The sequence below is a fragment of the Ursus arctos genome, unplaced genomic scaffold, assembly GCF_023065955.2.
Source record: "Ursus arctos isolate Adak ecotype North America unplaced genomic scaffold, UrsArc2.0 scaffold_9, whole genome shotgun sequence".
Taxonomy (NCBI): Eukaryota; Metazoa; Chordata; class Mammalia; order Carnivora; family Ursidae; genus Ursus; species Ursus arctos.
In genome coordinates, this window is record NW_026623111.1 from 41,974,793 (window position 1) to 41,992,727 (window position 17,935).

At 43.1% G+C, this 17,935-nt stretch overlaps 2 protein-coding genes across 4 annotated transcripts in view; one reads left to right on the top strand and one right to left on the bottom strand.

The window, feature by feature from the left end:
• KDR (kinase insert domain receptor) overlaps nt 1–1,321 on the bottom strand; it is a 180,692-nt gene extending 179,371 nt beyond the window's left edge. For all 3 annotated transcript variants that reach the window (XM_057309528.1, XM_057309526.1, XM_057309527.1), the window contains exon 1: nt 968–1,321. The gene's annotated coding sequence lies outside the window, so the exon portion shown is untranslated. The remainder of the gene's footprint in view (nt 1–967) is intronic.
• On the top strand, nt 1,188–16,024 carry SRD5A3 (steroid 5 alpha-reductase 3). The gene is made up of 5 exons (XM_026508915.4): nt 1,188–1,516; nt 8,317–8,459; nt 10,305–10,502; nt 14,032–14,166; nt 15,054–16,024. The coding sequence occupies exons 1-5, from the start codon at nt 1,296–1,298 to the stop codon at nt 15,311–15,313; spliced, it is 957 nt and encodes a 318-aa protein (XP_026364700.1). The 5' UTR covers nt 1,188–1,295; the 3' UTR covers nt 15,314–16,024.
• The last annotated feature ends 1,911 nt before the right edge of the window (nt 16,025–17,935 follow it).

Below are 17,935 nucleotides of genomic sequence, written 5' to 3' on the forward strand. Positions count from 1 at the left end.
TAAAAACAATGAAGAAAAATGAAGGGGTGACTCCTGCTGAAGAGATCCTGAGTCATACAAAAAGGCCTCATTGTCCCAGCTAGAAGGTCAATTAGATGATCCTTTATCACATGGCTCTCAGGGTACTGGTAAAGCCTTAAGTATTCTTGCACAAAGAAGCAAAACTCTAATAATCCTTTGGATTGTCAAAGTCACATTAACCTACCCACCCAGTTGCTTGATGTTTATTCAACACACATGTAGGGTATCTCGTTGTGGTAAAAGTGATAAGCCAACTGCTTCTCCCCTTCTCACCTCTCACCTGACACTCAAATCACAGAATGTAAGCTCCAAAAACGCAGTGACATTGTCCTGTAAACTTCTCTGTCCTCACTGTCCGGAATGGTGCTTGTCATGTAATAGGCATACAGTATTTTTTGGAATTGACATTTTAAAGGTTTTTAAAAAATTATCTAAAAGAGTTAAATTTTCATTTATTGTAACTGAAAATCAGTATTTAAAGTGATTGAACTTATTGATTTAAATTTATTAAATCCAAATTTTAAAAGTTTAAAATTGATGAGTCAATAGCATTGTTATTACATAGAGTTAAAAACTGCCTCTAAGGAGTAGAACCCTAAGGAAAGGAATGCTGTTTTTCAAATACGATCTTTACCACTTTCACTTTTGGGTTTTATGCAATTGCCTTGATGATTTTCTATTTCACAGGTTTAAATTATACATATTCCCAACATTCTAATGCAACTACTCATTTTTGTGTATGACCTGCCTTCTTCATCAATATTTACATGTATTTGTATTAGTATGGTTGTTTGCAATGACAGCTATGAATTTTATAGTCAACTGATTTTCACTTAACCTACTGCTTCAGCTATCATAAACGGCGTTCCGTATTTCTACAGTCTTCATCATTACCATGTTGTCTGCATATCACAACGTGTTATTGTAACATAATTTAACTAAGTACCTTAAAGTGAACCATTCAGGGTTGTTTCCATTTTTCCATTGAAAATAATGCAGCACTCAGGCTTGCAGTTCTTCGAATCATATTGATGAATCATACTCTGGGGTTCCGCCTGCAGGTCCCTGAGTCACATTAGGGACTGAAGACGACCAAGGAGCGTCAGCGTGACCCCGCCCCCGAGGCGGGTTCTGGGCGGGGCCGCGCACGTTCCCGTTCCGCACTGCGTCACCGACGCCCCGCCCAGCTGAGCCAAGCGTGCGGCGCGCGAGCGGCCGCTGTAGTGAGGGCGGGTGTTTCGGGCCGTGGGGCGCGGAAGCCTGGCGCGTTGGCTATGGCTCCCTGGGCTGGGGCCCAGCTGTGGGCGCTGAACCCGCTGCGCGCTCTGTGGCTCACGCTGACCGCCGCCTTCCTGCTGACCCTGCTGCTGCAGCTAGTGCCGCCTGGCCTGCTCCCGGGCTGCGCGCTTTTCCAGGACCTGATCCGCTATGGGAAAACCAAGCGTGAGGGGCAGTCGCGCCCGGCAGTCTGCCGGGTCTTTGATGTCCCCAAGAGGTAACCGCGCCCCGGCTCGAGCCCGGGAAGCCGAGGCGCGGAGAGCCCGGAGCGCCCGATTCGGGCAGCCGGCAGGGGGCAGCAGAGGCGGGCGCGGGGCCGGCGCGGCCCGGACCCGGGCGACCCTGAGGGGTCTCCGGGTGCGCCGCTGCCTCGGCTGGGCCGCAGGGTTCTGCCGCGTCCGCGTCGTGGCCCAGAGGGCGGAATGCCCCGAGGGCCTGCGGACACTGAGGATGCTGAGCCGCGGGTGAACGTGAACTTGTGGCCCGCACTGAGTCTTTCCTTGGGGGAAATGGCAGCGCTTCCGAATGTAGGCCTGGTCACCAGGTGGCAGGTTAAAGCCTTTTGGCCCCAAATTCTTTTTCGCCACCCCTGCACTCTAGGGCTCATAATCTGAGGTCACTCACTTGTAGACGTGAAGGCAGGCCGGCGCTTCGCTCCTCTGTTTCCCCAATTAGTCTCTCTGACCCTCGAAGTCCCGATGAGGGGCTAGCCGCTCGTCACCACGCGGGCGCCACCTCCTTCCGCCGCACCGACCGTCCTAACTAACACCTTGGCGGGTGCCCCTGGAGAAAGTGGCCCAAGAGTGCACATTTTTGGCAAGCCCGACCCCGAAGCTTTGACTTTCAACAGATTTCATAACCAAGTTCAATGAAAGATGACATCGTTAGGGCTTAAGTAGGAGTCTTTCAGAAATGTGTAAAGACTTGTTATAGTTTGCTTTTGTTTGGAGGTTTTTTGTTTGCTTTTTTACTTTGAATTCAGAACATAGCTTGGAAGAGTCAGCCAAACACTTCTAGACGGTAGGGAAATAGCTGTGGCTTTTCTGTCCTTAAGGTGCATCTAAAGTTGACATTTAGGAAGGAATCTGGAGGAACGTGGTAAGGTTTCAATGTATTAAAACACCAGGGTTATCGCTTGAACCTCTCTGAGAGAGTGTCCCAGGTCCACAGACAAGAAGGCAGCTGAGAGTAGCTTGGCTTCTGAAACTGGGTAACACCCCGCCCCCACTTTTGTCTGTTGGAGAAAGATTCATCAGGTGTTAACACTGAGAAGGAAGAACTAGGTCATTCACAGAAAGAGGAAAGGGAATGAGGCCCTGAGAAGAGACAGAAGTATTGAGGACAAACCCCCTATATATTAGAAGCTCTTTTTAAGTAAAAATTATCCATCATCCTATTTTTATTTTTTTACTTATTTTTTTTAAGATTTTATTTATTTATTTGACAGAGAGACAGCCTGCGAGAGAGGGAACACAAGCATAAGGAGTGGGAGAGGAAGAAGCAGGCTCCCAGTAGAGGAGCCTGATGTGGGGCTCGATCTCAGAACACCAGGATCACGCCCTGAGCCAAAGGCAGATGCTTAATGACTGAGCCACCCAGGCGCCCCAATCATCCTATTTTTAATTAAGTTTGATTACAGTGCATCCTTTTCTGCTTTATAGCAATGGCATTCCCAGATTACCATTTTTTAATGTTATAAAGTAAAGAAAAAATATTTCTTAGTGTGAATTCTAACAATTTGTTTTCTGAATTCTGAAAAAGGTATTGGTGTCCCTAGATTAAAGGACACATTCCCCAGCTGTTAGTGCTCAAGCAGGTGATTATATGACAGCTAAGAAACAGACTTGGTACCTTTCCTTTATTCCTTACTACTCTTTGGGCTTGTTGTAATTTCTCCCATAATTTACACCTTTGTCTTCAAGAATTCTAAAGTAGAACCTCCCATGATGTCCAAGTGATGTTTTGTTTTGTTTTTTTGTTCTAAATTTAAACCATTTATTTTAGTATTGAAAGAAGATAGAGCAAGTCCACGCCAAGAAAGAAAGACAAATATGCCTAGATACTATATTTAAATACTTTTCCTTGCAGAAAATTCAATCGTACTCTTAAAAGCAAAAATAAGCCTGTAATTTTTACACTTAGAGGCAGCTGCAAATCACATTTCTGCATCTAAAATGGTGCTTAGGTAATTTTGTTTGGGGTTATTTTTTCCTAAGGAGGCAAGAATAAAACCTTAAATCAGTTCATGGCATGTTCAGTTCCATTACCGCTGTTGGGTAGGGTTTTTTCCTAAATTAAGGTGATGATGGTTTTCTTGTTTTCCTTTTGATTCATAGATTATTGATTTCCCAGAAAATCTGAATAAATAGGCGATGTCCAACATGAGTCACAATGATCTTGACTTGTGTAATGTGTGTGGAAGTACTTCTGCTTCTAAATTTCAAAATGGTATCAAAGCATTACAGTTGAATTGAGCTCTGGAGGCAAAGAGCCATCCAGACTTTTCTCCAGGGGTTCAGCAGTCCTATCCAGAGGTCTGGGGGACCTACGGACAGAATTCAGTGCAAACCTGGATTAGAAAAAATTATGTCTTTATTTCACTAACCTCTAGCCAAAATTCAGCATTTCCTTAGTGATAAATGTAATCAATAAACCACAGTAGAATTAGCAGTACTTGCAATATTGTGACAGGTTTTTTTAATATCACTTTGAAAATATTGAAAAGACATCAAAACATTTTCATCACCACAAGAATAAATCCCTAGGTCTTGTTATTTGATACAGTATTTAAGCACTTGTATTACTATATCACAAATTTCTTTTTTTAGTAGTTGTGGTACCTGTATTTCAATATAATTGGTTTCCTTGGTAATCCCTATGTGTTTTATAATTGAAGTAACATTTTGAGAAGTGTCCAGTAGCCTTCACCGGACTGCCAGTGGAGTCCGTGGAAGAAAAATGTTAAGAACCCCTGCTCTAGACTATAAACTGGCCATAAGTTTACATTTGTCTTGTTTGTTACCATATCCCTGGTGCAGTACCTGACAAATAATAAGGTCCTTGATCACTATGTTTTGAATGAATTTAAGAAAAAGAGGGTTTAGGTTTAGTTGGTTTGTTGATTAACTGCGGAACCAGTGTTTATAGAGTACTTATGTGCCAAGAGCTTTCGTTCTTATAAGACAGGCAGTAAATATGTAAACAAATCTTACAAAACAAGATAATTTTGGATGGTAATAAGTGCTTCAGAGGAAATCCAGCAGGATTACTTGATCATGAGCAAAATGGGGTGGCCATGACAGTGACAACACTGGAGAGGATGGTCAGGGAGGGGTGGGGCAGGAGATGAGCTCACTGGGGGAGGCAGGGTTGGCTCATCAGGGCCATGGTGGAGATGAGATTTTATTCTGAGTGTATGGAAAGCCTTTGATGGCTTTAGGATAGGGAAGAAGGCATGGCATGATGTGATTCATGTTTTGAAGGGATGACTAGCCATTGTGTGGAGAAGACCTAATAAGAGGCTATTATAATGGTCCAGGCAAAAGGCAGTGGTATGGATTAGAGTGCTCATATAGTAATACCCCCCTGTCATATAGATGGTGATGACATTAAAGCACTTAGCACAGGCTAGGCACCTAGTCAGAACTCAGTAAACATTACTCCCCTAATGGGGCCTTGGATCAGTTCCAGCCATCAGCAAATATGTATTATTAGATCTTGCCTCCTGGCTCAGAAGTATCCAGTGGCTTCCAGCTCACTCACAGGAAGAGCCCAAGATCCTATATAGTTTTGTTCCCACCACCTCACTGACTTTGTGTCCTATAGTTAGCCCCCCATGTGGGTGCCAATCCAGTTTTGTAGTCCTTTCTGCTACTTTTTCCCTACCTCAGGGCCTTTGCACTACCTATTCCCTCTACCTAAAAGCTCTTCCCCCACGTAGCCACATACATGGTTTTTGTTCTTACTTCCTATAATTCTACTCAGATATTACCTTCTCAATGACGTATTGCCTATCCACCCTGTTTAAAAGTAAAATTCAGCCATCCCCCGTTATTCCTTCTTCCTGGCTTTCATTTTCTCAGTGACAATTACCACCTGCTGGCATGCTATAAATTTTACTTTTGTGTGTGAGTGTGAGTGTAAGTGCCATGAGGGCCGGAATTAACTGTTGTTTTTATTGGTGTATCCCTAGAGCAGTCCCTAGCTTCTAATTAAAACTGAAATATTTATTAAAGGAGTGCTTATTTGGTGCCAAGTCCTGTGTTACCATAAGGGTCTCCTTATATGTTTTCCCACGGGCTTGGAAAATAGTGCTACAATTAAGCAAAGTGCCAACGGAGGAAAAAGAGGGAGAATGTCTAAAACAAAAAGTAGAGTTCTTAGATCTGTTGTTTGAGGCTAAAGCTGGGTCTTTGTAAAAAGCAAGAGATTTATAGAGTAGAAGGTGTTTCTCATAGAGGGAAATCAGGCAAGCAAAACAAGAGATAGAATGTATAAAACGTAGGAATAAGAACAGCAGTCTGCCTGTGAATTAGCAACATCAGGGCACAGTAGGGCATAGTAAGTGTGGTTTAGCAGGTTATACCAAACCCATTGGAGTGATTGGTTGACTTCAAGCTTGGTATAAATTGACACATGTAATAGACAAAAAAGTTCAGGTTCAGGGGGGTGTAGGTTGCATGAATTACAAGTGCAGCGGTGTAGGGGCATCTGGGTGGCTCAGCTGGTTAAGTGTCCGAATATTGTTCTCAGCTTGGGTCTTGGTCTCAGGGTTGTTGAGTTCAATCCCTACGTTGGGCGTGGAGCCTACTTTAAAAAAAAAAAAGAAAAGTGTGATTTTTAACTTTAGAGTCATCTAGGCTGAATCTAAATGCTGCCACTTACTGTGTGACCTTGGCTGTGTAACTTAACATCTGACCTTTCATTTTCTCATCTGCCACATGAAGATAGCCAAATCAACTTTACAGGATTGTTTCTGCCTACTTACCAGAGGGATTTCTTTTTAACTTTAAAAAGAGTGAAATGAATAAGCAATGTGTGTGTGTGTGTGTGTGTGTGTGTGTGTGTGTGTGTTAAACTATACATGACATAACACTTAACATTTCAACCCTTTTCAGGTGTGGAGTTCATTGGTTTTGAATACATTCACATTGTTGTGCAGCCATCAGCACTATCAATTTCCAGAACTTTTCTATCAGCCAGAAGGATTTTAAAACATAACTTATTTAAGTCGCTCTGCACAAATGGCTCCCCATCACACTGAATAAAAGCTGGTGTCCTTCTAAGACCCTATAGCATCTGCTTCTCCACACAAGTGTCCTTTATTGTTCCTCAGAGCCTTTGTGGTTGTCATTTCCTCTGCCTAGAAAATTCTTAACCCTAGAAGTTCGCTGGGGTTTTTCATTCTAGCCAAATATCACTTCCAGAGAGACCATCCTTGACCACCCATCCAGAATGGCCTCCCTTCTGCACCCTCTCTGGCCCCTAACCCAATATTATGCTAGATATCTGTAGGTTCATTTGTTGACCATATGCTGAAAGGTAAACATCAAGGCGGAGACCTGGTCTGTTTGCTCCCTGCTGAGTTCCCAGATCCTAGAACATTGCCCGGCATATTCTACGTTCTCAATAAATATTTTTGAAGAAATGAAGTAGGTATAGTGGCTGGCCCAGAAGATGCTTTTCAAAAGTCAGCGCCTCCCCTTTGCATGGAAGCCTTCAGGGCAGGGTGCTGCTGACATTCTGCTCCACTCCTACAGCTCAGACCATACCTGGGCTCAGTTTTAGGAAGTGTGCTTTAAGAAAGACCCTGGAAGGCAACCAAAAACCAGTGGCTGGGTGGGGGAGGGGGTATTGGAAGTGACACGGGTGAACTTTTGAGGAAACGAAGCTCTGGAGCCCAGAGAAGATCGGAATCAGAAACAACAGCCTAGATCAGCAAGGGCAGATCCAGTGATAGAATTTTTAACAGTAGTTGGGAGAATTAAGAGGGTTTCTTTGGAATGATCAGATTAGATCAGTATTTGTCAGACGGGGTTGTGGGCATGGTCTTGGGGGGAGCTATAAATTCTGGTACAAACATATTCTGGATCATCTGGGAGAAGAATCCCTGAGTTTGATGTACTTTATTGCTACGGGGAGGAGGCTTAATACAAAGTGATGTGTTGAAGACCAGGGAGGACCCCCTGCAGAGTCAGAAAGATTTTTTTAAATTGATTTAAATAAAGAAAAATAGGAGAAGGTTAGGTAAAGGGACCTCAAAAGAACCTGTGTTAGGCCTTTGTGCCATAGTAGGTGATTTCATTTCAGTAAGTCAGCATCCTCTTTCACATTAAAGTATCCTTGCTAATTTCAATGTCCATTGGCTCTGGTCTTATTTGTATTTCATTTATAGCTGTGCTGATTGCAAAATACGCACTGAACTTAATGAGAGCTTTAACGATCAGGAGGGATCCCTTGTTTTATGAGTTAATATTTGTCGTGTTATTATAAAAGTAATTTAGGTCAACACAATTTAGGAAAACATTGAATCAGAAGACCTTTAAGGTTTCTGGAAGCACTGAGAGCTTGTGGTTTTGCAAATCTTGTGCAACAGTTGTATGGCTATTGCAGCAACATGGCTCAGGATTTAGAAATCTTTCACACATTTGGCTTCTGTTGGCACAATCTAGGTTCTCTATGCCAGGGTCTGGTGCCCCCCTTTGGAACTTGAGCCAATCCTGTTACCCAGAGATAAGAGAGATTGCTAATTGACCCTCTTTCCAGGTTTAACAAGGTCAATCATGTTCTCGTTAACCTCAGGAGGCCTGTTTTTCCTGAGTTAACCAGTCCCATCATTTGAAAGGAAATTTTAAAAGTCTGAATGCCTGCAGGATTCGGGTTCTATTAAAAAACAAAAACAAAAAACTGTACTTTGGGAAAGGGGGAAAGAGGCTCCAGAGCCTAAAAATAGTCTTCCTGCCTAATGCTTCAAAGTGGACCTCCTCTGATGATTGCCTAACTCGTTTAACCTTGCAGGTATTTTTCTCACTTCTACATCATCTCAGTGCTGTGGAATGGCTTCCTGCTTTGGCACCTTACTCAGTCTCTGTTCCTGGGAGTGCCTTTTCCAATCTGGCTTCATGGTCTGCTCAGAATTCTCGGGGCTTCCCAGTTCCAAGGTACGACTCTGCTGGTTAGTTACAACCGTTTCATCCTGTTCCCGCCTTTCCTGCCTGCAGTGAGCTGTTCCTGGTATTTCGCAGCCACCGCCAGGCTCCTCTGTGGGCCTAGGAAGTGGAGGGTGAGGGCACAAAAAGAGTTCTGCATGGTTCCTAGCCTGGTGGCCACGGGATGTCTCCATGTCCTTCACTGAGATTACAGCAGACCAAGAGTGAGCTCTTCGTCCCTGCCTTCCCAGCAAGTGCTAGGCTGTGTACAGGACTGGCTGTTCCCCCTCTGATATTTTTAGTACTATCGATAAATTTATACAGAAGTCTTTACACTTCAGTGGAAAAGCTCTTAGGATGCATCAGGTTTGCCTTGAAACATTTGTCATTTCTGTAGTTGAACCGAAGTCATGTCTCAGAACCCCAGACACATAATAGAAAATTACTTTTTGATCACCAGTTAAAGATGTTTTTGTTATACTGTAAGCTTTAGTCAGGTAATAAAATTGACCCTAAAGAGTTGTTGACTAGAGGTTTATAAAATAGCCTTTAAATTCACCTCACTATACCTTGGATAAAGGATACGTGGAACAATTTTAAAAACCAGGAGTTGAAGGTGAAAACCATAAGGTGGCCTCAGTGTCAGGGAGAGGGTGAGGGCAGAATTAGAAACAAATTTACTCGTGCTCTCTCTGTCCTTTGTTCCAGCAGCCAAACCACTGGCTCCCTGGGAACAATCCTTTTCTGTATAACCAGAGGAACTTGTTACAAAAGATGACAGCCAGAGGGAAGACTCTGCAGATCCTATTTGGGAGGGGTGGAGACCGCAGCAGATCCCACTTCACCCATTAAAACTTCATCTCTCCCTTTGTTTACTGTGGGGCTAGCTGGGGTTCTGGAATTTGGAAGGTTGGTTGTGAGTTTTATTTGTTTATTTGCTTTAACCTATTCCTAAAGAATTAAAACTAGGATTTACCGTATTCCGTCAAAGCTATTCTGTACTGATAGAAGTCTGGATAGTTCTTACCCTTGTGGGGGGAGGCAGTGCCTGGAGGGGAGACAAGGGAGTGCTGGTTGTGTTCTGTTTTTTGATCTGGGTGCTGGGTATATGGGTAGAATAGGTTGGTTTAGTTTGTAAAAATTTGTTAAACTGTATCCTTATTATGTTCTTATGTGTGTGTATGTATCTGTGTGTGTGTACATGTGACACTCATTTAAAAAACATCTAGGTGTTATGTCATTTTAAAAACCAGCATTTCTTCCGAATTCTTTTGGCAGAGGGATGAGAGGCAGGTAGGAAGATAGATCTCAAGGCTCACAGTCCCCTGAAAGTGTAATTCTCTTTTTGTTGTTGTTGTTTTTTTAATATGGAAAGAAATGCGTACTTCCCTCTGTTTCTGTTCCTGTCCCCTTTTCTGCCTGTCCGGGTGCCTGTGTCTCATCTCCTCTGACCCAGGGATCCCACCGGGGCGGGGGGGGGGGGTTGTTAGAGGTCATCCGGGCATTCTTCCTGACCATCTTCAGCTGGCTGCTAGTGCCAGGAAGTGGAGATCCACAGACAGGTTCTGAGTGCACAGCCTCCTTCACAGTGACATACATGTAACCAGAAGGCTTTCACATGACGGAGGAGAGTCCAGAGACCTGAGTTTGTCACTGGCCAAATTCCTTAATTTCACTTGGCCCACTTCCTCATGACTAAAAAAAAAAAAAAAAACAACAACTTGTAGGCTAGATGATTTTTAGGGCCCTCTCCTAGTTCTAGTCTTAAATTCAATACTCTGTTGAACAGCAGGGAAAAAATCTAACTTTGTATTAGTGCTGGGAAGAGAGATGCTAACGTTGCATTTTGAATTACAGGGGGTGAGCTGGCGCTGTCCGCATTCTTGGTATTAGTATTTCTGTGGCTACACAGCTTGCGAAGGCTCTTCGAATGCTTCTATGTCAGTGTCTTCTCCAATACTGTGATTCATATCGTGCAGTACTGTTTTGGACTTGTCTACTATGTCCTCACCGGCCTAACTGTGCTGAGTCAAGTGCCAATGGACGGCAGGAATGGTGAGTCATCCCTGGGGTCTATTAGCTGAGTCACTGGGCACATGAGGGGCTCTTCAGGCAAAGCAGTCCAGCATGACAGAAGTTTGAAAGTAGACCAGTCCAACCCACTTTGCATTTGAAGAGTTTGAACTCTGCTAGCCCTTAGAAAAAGTCAACATGCTCAAGAGTGTATACACCAACTATTACAAAATTGCTAAAGCCTGAAAGATACCAACATAAGCACTCGTGCCCATGGTAAAGATAGTAAAGTACCAGATGTTCAGGAGGCTTGGTGGAAGGGCAAAGAATTGGGATGTGGGTCTGCCTTGGTGGGATTGAAGTCTGTGAACTCAAGCGGCGTTACTCTGGAAAGAAAGAGGGAGTATGGTCAAGAGTAGCACAGGAAGCAGGGGACACCCAGGAACAGGAGAAAAGATCAGCAAAGAAAGTTGCTCCACCGAAGGTTCAGTCTTCCTGGGGTGCGTGTGTGGAAGGGGAAGGTTGGTGCAGGATTAAATCTCAGAAAACCGGAGGAGGAAGGGGTGACCTAGGCCAGTGGTGAACAGTTGTGATTTGAAGAGGGAGTAGAGAGCCATTTTGTGGTCATTATTTCTTAGGATGATTCCGATTATAACAAAGCTTTTCTTCAAGGGAGGCAGCCTGAGGGGAGAGGACAAAAGAGTACTGTGATGAGTCAGAATTGTGTCTGAACATTTTTGAGCTCCCACTAGCCAGGAAGAGGGAAGCAAAATCTTGACCTTTGTTTATGAGGAGGAAATGAAGTGTGTTGGGGAGGGGGGGGAAGGCTGGAGATCTAACATATAGGGCTATCATTTTTGTAAAAACAATGCATGCTTATTATACAGAACTCGAGTCATTTGGGGTGACTGACATTAGTTTTTAGTGCTGAGGCTAACTTCACCCTGGACCTTTGGTGTCCATCCGCCCAGACACTGTGGGTCAGACCATTCATGACTGTTTTCTCTAAGTTCAAGTCTTCATGTTTCCTAGCCATCCGTGTAAATAGAGACCAAAGTCTAGATGTTTCCAATACTCAGTGAGTGAGCTTTCTCCTCAGGTTTGTTTTCAGCATCAGAATAGCCCCTCGAATGTCCTCTCTCTGTTGCTGTAGTACAACCCGAGGCCTCTATGGCTTGAGGAATGCTTTTATTTTTTATTATTTTTTTAATAATTTTTTATTATGTTATGTTAGTCATCATACAGTATATCCTTAGTTTCTAATGTAGTGTTCCATGATTCATTATTTGTGTATAACACCTAGTGCACCATGCAATATGTGGAATGCTTTTAGAGTACGACTTAGTAATGATCTCTCTTAATTCCTGAATTATTGATTGGCTCCAACCACTCAGCTAACATCTCTCCATCTGATGCCACTGAATTTAATCAAGTCAGTGTTTCCCCCCTGAGCTCTCTGCTGTGGCATTCATGTGCAGCCGATATCAAGGTTTGAACTCTTACTTGTGGTGAACAGTGCTAGGATTTCCACCCAAAGGAGCTTTCTGAAGCATGCGGCTAACCGGCTAGCTTTCAGTCTGTTGGCCTCTGTTGGCATTACATAATCTCTTCTAGAGCTTCGTCTGCTAGCTCCACCTCAGCTTCTGCTCTCCCTCCCATAGAAACAGTCAAGAAAAGGCAGCTGAGATACCCAACAAAATCGCTTTCTAGACACTCCTTTCTGAAGCACCGACTTGTCTTTCATGAGGTCGTATGCAGGCATTTGGGACAATATGGGGAGAACTGGTTTCAGGAGTTCATTGAGAGAGAACATATTGGGACATTTGCCAGCTGTGGGGTCTGATAGGAATAGCCTGGGCTTGGCAGTCAGGGGGGCCTGAGTCTGAATTCCAGCTTACTTAACCACCCTGAACCTCAGAACCTTCATCTCTAACAGAGACATATCCCGATTTCAGAGAGTTCTTGTGAAAAGGAAGAGAAAGAATGTCTGTAAGCTGCCCAGACCTTCTCGTCTCCTTGTCTTCAAAGTCTAGAGGGTCTTCCTCCAGCCACTCTCCATTACACTGTTGTATTTTATTTTCTCCAGAGTGCTGTCTCTACCTGAGCTTGTCTTGGTTATCGATTTGCCTACTTGTTTCTGTCTGTCCCTTGCCACTGGAACGTGGGTTCCTGAGGACTGAGATCTTGCCTTACTTACTCTGCTTTATCCCTTGTGCAAGATGCCAGGCTCAGTAGACACTCAATCAGTAATTAATGGATAAACAAAGAGTTAAACACTACGCAGATTGGACTGTCAGCCTCCACTTGCCTCCCCTTTCCTGTATTATAATTCCATCTTATTCTTAGGAATCTTTCCCTCATAGGTACTTTCTCTGATTCAGAGTAGGTGACTTGGCAGTGATGGGAACTCTCAAACACTTGCTTCAGTTTTTAATCCTAAAATGACTTGCTCTTAGGGCCCTCCAATTTAAAGCTATTTTTCATATTTTGTTTATCTTTAACCTTTAAAAATGTAACTTGTTCGTTAAATGGTGAAGTCTAGGAAACATTAAGAGTCTACAGTGAACTGTTTATATAGGGCAAGTTTTTAAAAGAAATTAACACAGGTAGACATCGGTGGACTCTCATTAGTCATTAGCATTCATCACCTGAGTCCCACCTCCAGGTGCCTTTATGGAATCGCATGATTCTCGGTTCTCATACCTGAATCAACTCTGTAGGGGCTGTCTCTTCGTTCCAGACCCTCAGGCTCTTCCCCACAGTCAGTCCACAGTCAATGGACAGCTTTGTTTCTTCAGTCAAGTTCCTACCTAGCCTGACTGCTTCCTGCTGATCATAAGGAAGTCCTTAATTTGCTTTTCTGACGCCAGTCCTCAGAAGTCCTGCATTCTTCCTGTCTTCTTGGTAGCTAGAGAAGAAAGAGGAAGATGATACTGTGAGTGTTTCTACTTCTGAACGAAATCCAACATGGTTCTCTCTAATCAGAAAGGGATATTGTTTGTGTTTTCATCTTGCAGTTTACATTTCTTCTCTTTTGAGAAGCTCCATCATGAGCCTTCACTTCCAGTGCTTTTCATCGGCTGGAGCCAGTCAAGTCAGTATTCTGCATTCAGGGTCTCCCCTGAATGGCTTAGGGTGGCAGCTCAGGGTGAGATTCCTTTAGGAAGTGTTTTCCTGACAGTAGACTGTAAGAAAGAAGACATAAAACTGGGCTGAGAATTATAAACACGAAGCAGTCTCACCGCATAAGAGTACATCACAAGAGGAGGAGACAGAGCCGACCTCTGTGCTTGAAGCATTTGAAGAGGGAGCAGGGAGCAGAATGTGTCTATGGGGCACTCTCTGTCAGGGGCCACTGAAGCTGCCCTCAGCTGAGTAGCATATGCCTTCACACACCGGACAGTGCTCACCCTTCTGGACTTGGTAAATTATGTCAGGATAATTTTCTAGTCATGAGGAACAGAATAAGTGGATAATTGTGTTCTGCTAACTGTACAAGTCTACTAACTATCATCCCCTGAGCCTCTGAAATTTTGTAGGCTGGCTAATAAGCTAATTCTTTTTTCTGTAGCCTATGTGATAGGGAAAAATCTCTTGATGCAAGCTCGGTGGTTCCATATCCTCGGAATGCTGATGTTTATCTGGTCGTCTGTCCATCAGTACAAGTGCCATGTCATTCTCGGCAATCTCAGGAAAAATAAAGCAGGTGAGAGGTCTTTCAGAGCCACTGCATGTGGATTTTAACCCTCGGAAATTAGTTGTCCTTGTTCCTTTATTTTTTCCCCTCCGGCCCTAAATTAATTGATTCATCTATCAAATGCTTATTTTTGACAAGACACCTCTCTGGGTCTTGATCTTCCCCTTTGTAAAATGAGAGCGATATGCTAAAAGATTTCCCCGGCCCCTGACACTCTGTGATTCTATTCTGTGCCCACATCTGGGGGCCTGCACGGCAGATACGTGCCTAACCAGCACGTGAGCATTCATATTACCATGCTGAGTTAGTGTCATTCCAGCCACAGCAAAAACGAATTTGACTTTTTAGTTAGCTTGTGTTGACTTATCACAGGTACAGTTTTTATTAGGTTTTTTAAATATTAAAAATGGAATAATATTATTCAACATTTATCAAGTGCTTATTCTGTGCCAGGCCCTGTTCCTGGAGCTTTACATATAGCCTCATAGTGCTTAGTTGAGGTGGGGACAGTCTCATCATCCCTTTACAAATGTGGAAACTAAGGTACAGAGATGTGAAGCAACTTCTCTAAAGTTCCACAGCATGCAAGTGGTAGAGTCAGGATTTGAACTCAAGCAGTCTGACTCTGCAGTCTGAGCTCTTAATGACTAGCTTGGAGGCCTGGTGGAGAAACAGGCTTTCCTCTGTGCTTATTTTCAGCTGATAGTGTAACCTAAGCATGTAACTTTTTAATACATAGTAGGTTGGCAATGGAGGTGTGACAGGAAGTGGGTTTGCACATGGGTCAGCAAGCCTCTTTTTTAAATAAGAGTTTTTGTAAATGACTTGGGACCTGAGGTGGTAAACTCTCTTTCCACAACTTCATTTGTTCAGGAAGTCTTCTGTTTCTGTTTCAGGGGTGGTCATTCACTGTAACCACCGAATCCCTTTTGGAGACTGGTTTGAATACGTTTCTTCCCCAAACTACTTAGCAGAGCTGATGATCTACGTTTCCATGGCTGTCACCTTTGGATTCCATAACTTAACTTGGTGGCTAGTGGTGACGTATGTTTTCTTCAGCCAGGCCCTGTCTGCTTTCCTCAGCCACAAATTCTACAAAAGCAAATTTGTCTCCTATCCAAAGCATAGGAAAGCTTTCCTACCTTTCCTGTTTTAAGATAACCTCAGTCATGAAGCATGCAAACCAGATGACAGGTTCAATTCCTCAGGACAACAAAGTCTAGGGACCAAAGCACAGTTTCTGCAGAACTGTTTGAAATCCTGTGTTCCGTTTTTACACCCAAAAGTCTTCACTGAATTAGCAAAGCAAGACCCCTCAAGAAAATGAATCTTCAAAGAAGAAATACTTCTGGCAGGCCTGGGAGTGCTGCGTCTGCCTTCCGAAACGCTTTATCAAACCAACCAACTGCTAACAAGTAGATGAGACTTCTCCAAGCTGCCCCACAAGCACACTAACCAAGAATATGCAAATGGCTTCACACATGCACGTACATCCCCCGAGAAAGAGAGGAGACCATCCGTGGCTTTTTGTCAGGGACAAATGAGCTGGACCACATAGTAACCAATATAGTAGGTGCTCAGTAACTGTTGCATTTCAATAAAAGCAGAAGAGCTTTTAAAATAACAATATGTAATTTCACACCAACAGAGTCAGGGGAAAATGAGTTTGTTGGCGATAGTTTATGCTTTCACATACGGCCACAAAGATTTCCAGTTATGTAACCAGCAAGAGTGGTTTCCACTCATCTCCCCCTCAAATCATAGGAAACCTCTTTTATTTAATACTTTTTTTGACATGACTTTCAAGGAAGTACCTTAAAAGTGAAAGCATCTGAAAATAAAATATTTTTATATTTATGTGTAAAAAGCCTCCATGAATGGACCGACCTTCACTGCAGATGGCCTAGTGCTGTCCCTCGTTCATATGGAGTGACTCACACTGGAATAAGGTTTGCCTGAGTTTAACTATTGAACTATTTTAATAAAGTGAATCTGAAGATTTTTAGGAATAAATTTTACACTAAAACAGTTTACGTTCAAGAAAATACCCATGATTAAATCAAAGGGAAATAAATGTATGGTTTAAAAGGAAAACAAGAACTTGAAGAAAAGTACCACTACAGCCTAAGCAGCGCTGTAAAAACTGCACATTGTGCAGCGTAAGGTTTACTGGATCAGTGACTGAGGTATTAACTTGATGGCTTTTGTGCAGGTGTCACATTATAGTCTAGCTACCAAAGTTTTGTACTAATGGGTACCTTGCTATGGGAGAAAGAATCTCATTATTAATCAGCCGCATAATCAAATGCAGTCTAAGAACCTCCTCCCACCATCATCCCTGGAGTAGTAACCCAAAGCTGTTAGACTGAGCTGCTTCTTAATCTAAACTTTCAATATAGGCATATGAAAGCACATTCTATGGTTTTTAAAATAATTCTGCTGTAGCATTTTCTTTCCCATCCATCAAATACCACTTCAATCTAGTTAGTCCAGGGAATGTTGTTGGGAGGTAGTCGGGTGTCATTTCCCCTTAGAAGCAACAGAATGACAGGTTGAGGCTATGCGACTAGGGCAGAGTTGCTCAGTCTATTACAGTAAATGACATACTTATTTCATTTATCATTTAGGTGCACCATCCTAAGGACCCGGACTCAGGAACAAAACTTTCCACACTTTAAATGGAAAGCATATTGCAGTTTGGTCTTAATTTCCACACAAATGGCACGAATAAATTTTAATGGCAAACTATTTGAGGGAAAAATGTATTTTGCTTTAGCAAGTCATTTCATACCTAGGTTAGTCTAGGAATTCGAATGATGTTCTGGAATTTCATTGTTCTTTTAAGTAAAATGATGATATCCCCTGTGAAGAGCCCTATCAGGGGCTGTTAGAAGGCATTCCCAGTCTCCAGTGTCCTCATCTCAAGCCCGCCACCCCCTACTGTCCCCTACTATCCCTCACACTTACTTCCATGTCTTTTACTTTCTGTCTCCCTTCTTGCCCAAATACTGCATTTCCAGGTGAAGGCTAAAGAGGAAGTAGTGATGTCCTCAGAGGGTTTCAGAACAAAATAGCGTGCTCTTTGATGAGAGCTTAAATCTGGAGAATAGCTGAGAATTGTGCTGTGCTTGCGAGATCACGACCGGCTTTGCTCTGCATGGTAGTGGAAATGCTCTGTGCGCCCAAGCAGAGAGGGGGCAAACCCGTCCCGTGCAGAAGCCAGAAATAGGTTGGGGGTGGAGGCTCTTGATCCTCCTGCCACCCTAGTCGCATAGCCTCAACCTGTCATTCTGTTGCTACTAAGGAGAAACGGCACCCGACTACCTCCCAACAGCATTCCCTGGACTAACTACCGGCTGTAAAAGTGTGCTGAAAATAGCCTTTGTTTTTGTTAAGTCTCCAAGTTGTAGCTCACCCCCTATACTAACATTTGCTGTTAGTGAGTATGGATCATTTTGTCTCCACAGAGCCGTGTCCTATGTTATGTTTTTAATATAATGAGTGATTATTGCTAGAATTCCTACCAAAAAAGAGGGGGCCTTTTCAGATATTTTTACATGACACTTAATAGTTTAAGGAGACTAAATTTTTGTATAGCTACCTGAGAATGCCAGGACATTGATAAGTAATGTACCAATGTTGTGAACCATTGTTTTAAAAGTGAACCAATGTTTTAAAAAAGATCTTCAAATAGTAAATGGGCAAGTAGAAGTTTTTTACACCTGTCTAAAGTAATTTCTGCCCACTCTTTCATGTTGCTTATCAGGGGAAAAAAGTC